Raw genomic sequence first — 5,639 nt, 5'->3', positions numbered from 1 at the left:
TGTACCCATGCACTTTTATTTTATTTTTTTGTGATTCTTTTGCAAGTTCTACGTCAACATGTGTAGGTGTATTCCCTAAAGGTGCAGTAAAAATCAGTTTTTTCTGGTTTTGTTGCCACTACAGTTCAGTTGTCATCTTCTGCTAGTGCTGCTTCCAGTGTCATGGATGGGTAATTGGAAGGTTATGTGGTATCTATTATAAGCTGACATGTAAGATGTTCATGCTCCATTTAAAATTGCATTGCACATTAACAAGCAGAAATAACAGATTTCTTTCATGGCTTCCAGAAACTTGAGGTTTGTACAGAAACTTTGATATGGTGCATATGCGAGAATATATTGCTTCGTCACCATGATGGGGCCATGTGAATGGCTAACTGGATGATCTAAATTTTTCATGTTATGGCTCATTCAGTGGGTAGTTGTATAAATGCTAGTTGGTTATTCCTAATAACTGTAGCCTTTGCCTCGTTTTTTGGTAGTGAGTTCAAGTTGTAGTATAGGGACACTGTATCCTTGAAACTCTAAGTAGACAATTGCTTGAGGCCGTACTTGGTTCATGACCATTTCAAGAGTTAGAGAAGCATTTCAAGACAGATTAAAGCTCTGCATCTTGGACATTGGCTTGACTATTCAAGTAATAAAATTTAGCTTAGGCACTTCCTAATGAAGTTGTTCCATACTGTAATAGCCTGACCAGCATAGTATGATATTGTCCGCTCTGGGCTCGTGCCCGTACATTTTTGTTCTTAGGGTTTCCCCTAAAAGGCCTCATACTGTAAAGGTGTGAACTTCACATATAACCACCACAACTTCGAACAGCGCTTCCGATGTAGGACAAGGTTCTGCCTCTCACTGTATACACAGTAGTCTGCTAGCCACTGGTAACTCGTCCAAACCCTCAGGTCCCACCCACATCAGCGCCTGCCCACATGTGACCACAATGACGGGGCATCATAATATCCCCCACCAAGGGTAGAGCCGTCCTCAACTCTGATACCATTTGTAACAGCCTGACCAGCACAGTATGATATTATCCACTCTGGGCTTGCACCCGTACGGTTTTGTTCTTAGGGTTTCCCCCAAAAGGCCTCATACCAATTAAGGTACAATATTGTCCACTTTGGGTCCCGATCAACTGGTAGCTTGCCTAGAATCGGTGCTCTCGTGGTCCCGTCGACATTAGCCTAGCCAACCCTCACAGATTTTTTCCTGCTCAGTGGAAGCTCAGGGCCACTCACCCACAGGAGGCCTCAAACTGTGAAGGTGTGAACTCCACATATAACCACCATAACTTTAGGCAGCGCTTCCAATATGGGACAAGGTTCCTCCTCTCACTAGGTACATAGTAGCCTGCCAGCCACTGGTAGCTCACCCAAACCTTCAGGTCCCGCCCACATGTGACTACAGTGACGAGGCATCACAATAGCCCCCACCGAGGGCAGAGCCGTCTAAAGCTCTGATACCATTTGTAACAGCCTGACCAGCACAGTATGATATTGTCTGCTATGGGATCGCGACCGCACGATTTTGTTCCTAGGGTTTTCCCCAAAAGGCCTCATACTGTGAAGGTGTGAACTCCACATATAACCACCACAACTTCAGACAGCGCTTCCGATGTGGGACAAGGTTCTGCCTTTCACTAGGTACACAGTAGCCTGCCGGCCACTAGTAGCTCGCCTAAACCCTCACGTCCCTCCCACATCAGTGCCCGCCCACACGTGACCACAATGACAAGGCATCACACATATCCCTTCTCAACTCATATATAAGTCCCATTTCCTGCTAAGATTGCAACGATTTTTATTTTAGTTTTCTTTTGGTAACTAACATATGAAATATAAGTGGAATGTAAAAGATTTCGAATGTAGTAAACTCACGAGTGAGTGATGAGAGGGTTCATATGCACATGAAGAGTGTTGCTGACTCTATTGCTGGTGAAACAGTCGAGATGGTAATGGCAACTACACTGATGGAGATACAACTTGATCATCATCATTATCAACTTCATGATCTACTGATGAAAACCTCATTTTCAGTTGAATTGGATTGAAATCACCAACATTGAATTTACCATCCCATTGTCAGGATTTGAAGCTTGGATTAGTTCATGAAAACCCTCTTCATTAAAATATTTGTCGATATGCAATTGGAACCTGTTCCTATATGACTTCATCTAAAACTAGATCAATCCATGGGCTGATTATTGATATCTAATTGACCTGATTCTAATTTTTCTTTTCGTATATTACATAGTTTTGAAATTACCCATATCAATTTTTTCAGCAAAATTGTGAAAATATAAGGTAAAACCAGTTCTTGGATGATTTATCAAAAACCATTTTCAATGTTTAATGCAGCTGCGTAAAATAGGTGTTGTAGACAATTCTGGTCCTTTATGAACTCGTTTAATTCTTTCATTGTTTGGGTTTCTTGTTATGTTTGTTTCTTTATAGGTAGTAAACTGCGATTGAGAGCAAATGGGTTATTGATTCAACACCCTTAATTAGTGAAGTATCTGGGTTATCGTCACTAACTAAGGGTGTTGCTTCCCTTAGTCAGTGAAGTATCTGGGTGAAATTGGTTTAAGTTACATTCTTATTTTTGAACTACAGTCCAAATGCAACCTTAACTTGTAATGAACTCAAATATAGGAATTTCACATCTTGTACAATTTCCTAATGCCACAAGCATGATTGCCTAGCCCATCTACATGCAAAGATGTGATGTGCACTACTCAAGATCCAAGCACACCTGACGTGTTTACCATGCCATGGATGCCCTGCTCCAAAAATCAGGCTAGTCCACTCATCATGTGGGCCAGAGCACGGTACAAATGGCTGTCACTATCAAAGAAACCTTGGTTTTTAGACATGCCCCAATGAGGAGTAGACTGTCATGACTTGTGGGCAAGGGAACGTACATAGCGGGTTTCACCTGTTGATGGCTTGGACGCTCACCAGGCATGCTTGCATATAGATGAGCAAGGGTAATGCACAGGTGGGATTAGAAAACTTCACTTTGCAGTATTCAATCAGAATTTTTTTGGGCAAATGAAACAGAGTTGAGCATCAAATACATAAATATATAACACATTAGAATTATAAAGATACAAGCTTTCAGCTAGCTATTGTGTGAGGGACACTTCAGCAATTGAAGGGCATGGAATTCCTTATCAAAATTGGCCATGGGAAAATAGAGTAGGAAGATAAAAAGGAGTTAACTTACACAAGATGAGGTGAGCAAGAAATCTTGAGTTTGGGGACTTTAAAGGAAGATGAAAACAATCTTGGGGTCCCTGACATGGAAACTTCTTCTATTCCTCTCATCTTTGAACTTCTTTTAGATCCCTGATGAGTAAGGTTGGAGCGTACTTCCACCTAACAATGCTTCTTTTCAGGGAAATCCAGGGTGCTCAAATCCACTCAGTGACATGTAAAATTGACTTCTTTGTGGTTGTCTAATTGTTCTAGGACGTTCTGTACTGTTATCGACTACATAGAAATGCCACAAAATGTTATTGATGTTAAGATGTTATAATATGATTGGTCTCACAAAATGTTATTCATAAGCTATATAGTTTTTATGCGTGCTTAATGATACTATGATTTTTATTACTTAACTGTAGGGTGCAAGCTGATACATATGGTCAAGCTGCAACCAATCTAGTCATGGATAGTACTCTCGAGCAAATGATTCAATAAATGATAGATATGGGCGATGGTAGCTGGGACCAAGAGACAGTCATGTGCACACTTCATGCAGCTTACAACAATCTAGAGAGAGCTGTGGAATATTTGTATTCTGTATGTCTAAACATTAGTTACAATTCCAAGATATATAACTTGACACTTTTGTTTGTGCTCATTGATCTTTAGCTGATTTTGTCCTATTTTAGGGTATTCCGGCAGCAGCAGAAGTTGTTGTTCCAGTAGCTCGAGTTCCCTCGAATCAGGCATCAGCCCAAGGGGACAATGCCACAAAAACTGAAGTTGATTTAGCAGGGGTGGCACCTCTCTCTGGATTACCCAATTTGGCTCCATTGAATCTGTTTCCGCAGTTCAAGTTCTGATCCTTGTTTGTTCTTAATGAATGCTTCATCCATTCACTTATATGATTTTTGCTAGACCATGTGCACCACCTGAGAGCTCTACATGCTGCTTCTTCTTTTTAGATTTCAGTTTGAATTTGTTTTTTTATGATGCAGGACATGAAAATTTAAACATGATATGCAAGATTCTAGGCTTTAGATCATATTAGTTCAAAAACAATCACACAAAACTCCACATGCCACATAAGTTCAAGCACTCAACAAGGGAAATCTATGCGGGTCCAGGCCTACATATGCTAGGGCTGGATCAATTAAAATTATAGACCAAACAATACTCAAATAAGAGTAGATTCAGTCACACATGCACAGGAATACTTTCTCTAATCCAAGGGATTCACAAGTTTCAATTCGAGAAACCCTAGGGTGAGAAAAATGGACAAAGAAATTGAAATTTAAGATAATCTAGGCTTAAGGTTATCGAAATTAAGCGAGGAGTGAAAGAGAGGAGAGAGTGAACCTGAAGCCAGCCTGCACATGTAGACAAGAGGCTAGGCCTGATGCACATGCACTAATGGTTGTCCGCACGTGCATGGGGCCCACCCAAAAACTCCCAGCTAGGGTCTGGTCAGTCAGGGCTGGGCCACACAATCACCAAGTTTTAGCCAGATCCGAGGTCTGGTCTGCGCGTGGTGCTCCGCTGAAGTTTTAGCCCTCCTATAGGGCCAAATTTTAGAAATCTGTTGCAGAAAAGTATTGGCTGCAAATAATGATGGATTTGAAGGTTAAATAGTTGTAGAGAAAGGTGAATATGGATGGCAGAAGATGGAGGCGAATCGGGATGGGCGTGACTTCGCACCACGGTAGTTAGTCCTTTGAAGAAGGGAGGGTTTCGCACCCAATTGAATTTTCATAACTTGGAGATGAGCAGGAAATCATAGAAAATGTATTCAATATTCAATCAGAAAAAAGACTACAAGGGGTGCCTATTTATAATAAAATCCTAAACCTCAAAATTCGTGCCATGTGTGCATCCTATTACTTAGAGACAAAGTAATCACAAATAACAACTAATCAAAACAATATAAACCATCCATGATGTTCCTAATAATAATAATAACCAAAACTCAAAGTACAAGCTTGTTTAGAATAGTGGGTCACAATAATGAAAACCCATGGTGGGATTAACATGATGATCGGGTCCACTCTAAGGAACCAAAACGCAGTCCTCTAACTAGGAGGCCCTCCCTAGCCACCGTCATTGATCTAGATCGATGGCGGGGCCCTCCTCCTTGAGTACGTGCATGGGGGTGTGTGTGCACGTGATGTCCCCATCAACTCTCCCCGGCTGCGAAGATTTTTCCACTGGTGAAAAAAAACTCCTGAACCACTTCAAGATGTCAAGATCAAGTCTCTAAAGCTCCTCCTCAGTAAGCCACATACTGTCTGAAGCTGGGTGTGACTTCCACTTGACCAGGAACTTTTGAAATCCAACGTCTGACGTCGATACTATCTGATGGTCCAGGACATCCTTTATCTCCTCTCTGGGTGTGGGAAGGGTAGGTATGGGAGGTAGATGTTGGGAAGATGG

The 5,639-nt window shown here is 41.5% G+C and overlaps 1 protein-coding gene across 1 annotated transcript; it reads left to right on the top strand.

Moving 5' to 3' along the window:
- The first annotated feature begins 3,002 nt into the window (after nucleotides 1–3,002).
- Nucleotides 3,003–4,192, top strand: LOC131252050 (ubiquitin receptor RAD23b-like). The gene is made up of 2 exons (XM_058252982.1): nucleotides 3,003–3,806; nucleotides 3,899–4,192. Exons 1-2 carry the CDS (start codon nucleotides 3,705–3,707, stop codon nucleotides 4,070–4,072), a joined length of 276 nt encoding a protein of 91 aa, XP_058108965.1. The 5' UTR covers nucleotides 3,003–3,704; the 3' UTR covers nucleotides 4,073–4,192.
- The last annotated feature ends 1,447 nt before the right edge of the window (nucleotides 4,193–5,639 follow it).

This window comes from Magnolia sinica, chromosome 7 (genome assembly GCF_029962835.1).
Source record: "Magnolia sinica isolate HGM2019 chromosome 7, MsV1, whole genome shotgun sequence".
Taxonomy (NCBI): Eukaryota; Viridiplantae; Streptophyta; class Magnoliopsida; order Magnoliales; family Magnoliaceae; genus Magnolia; species Magnolia sinica.
Note: the sequence above shows the minus strand (reverse complement) of the source record. Positions and strands in the feature narration are given on the sequence as shown.

Excerpts from the sequence above, each read along its gene's own strand:
- LOC131252050 (XM_058252982.1), top strand. The coding sequence starts at position 3,705 with ATGATAGATATGGGCGATGGTAGCTGGGACCAAGAGACAGTCATGTGC. Across the intron at positions 3,807-3,898 it reads CTGTGGAATATTTGTATTCT|GGTATTCCGGCAGCAGCAGA; the intron begins GTATGTCTAAAC and ends GTCCTATTTTAG.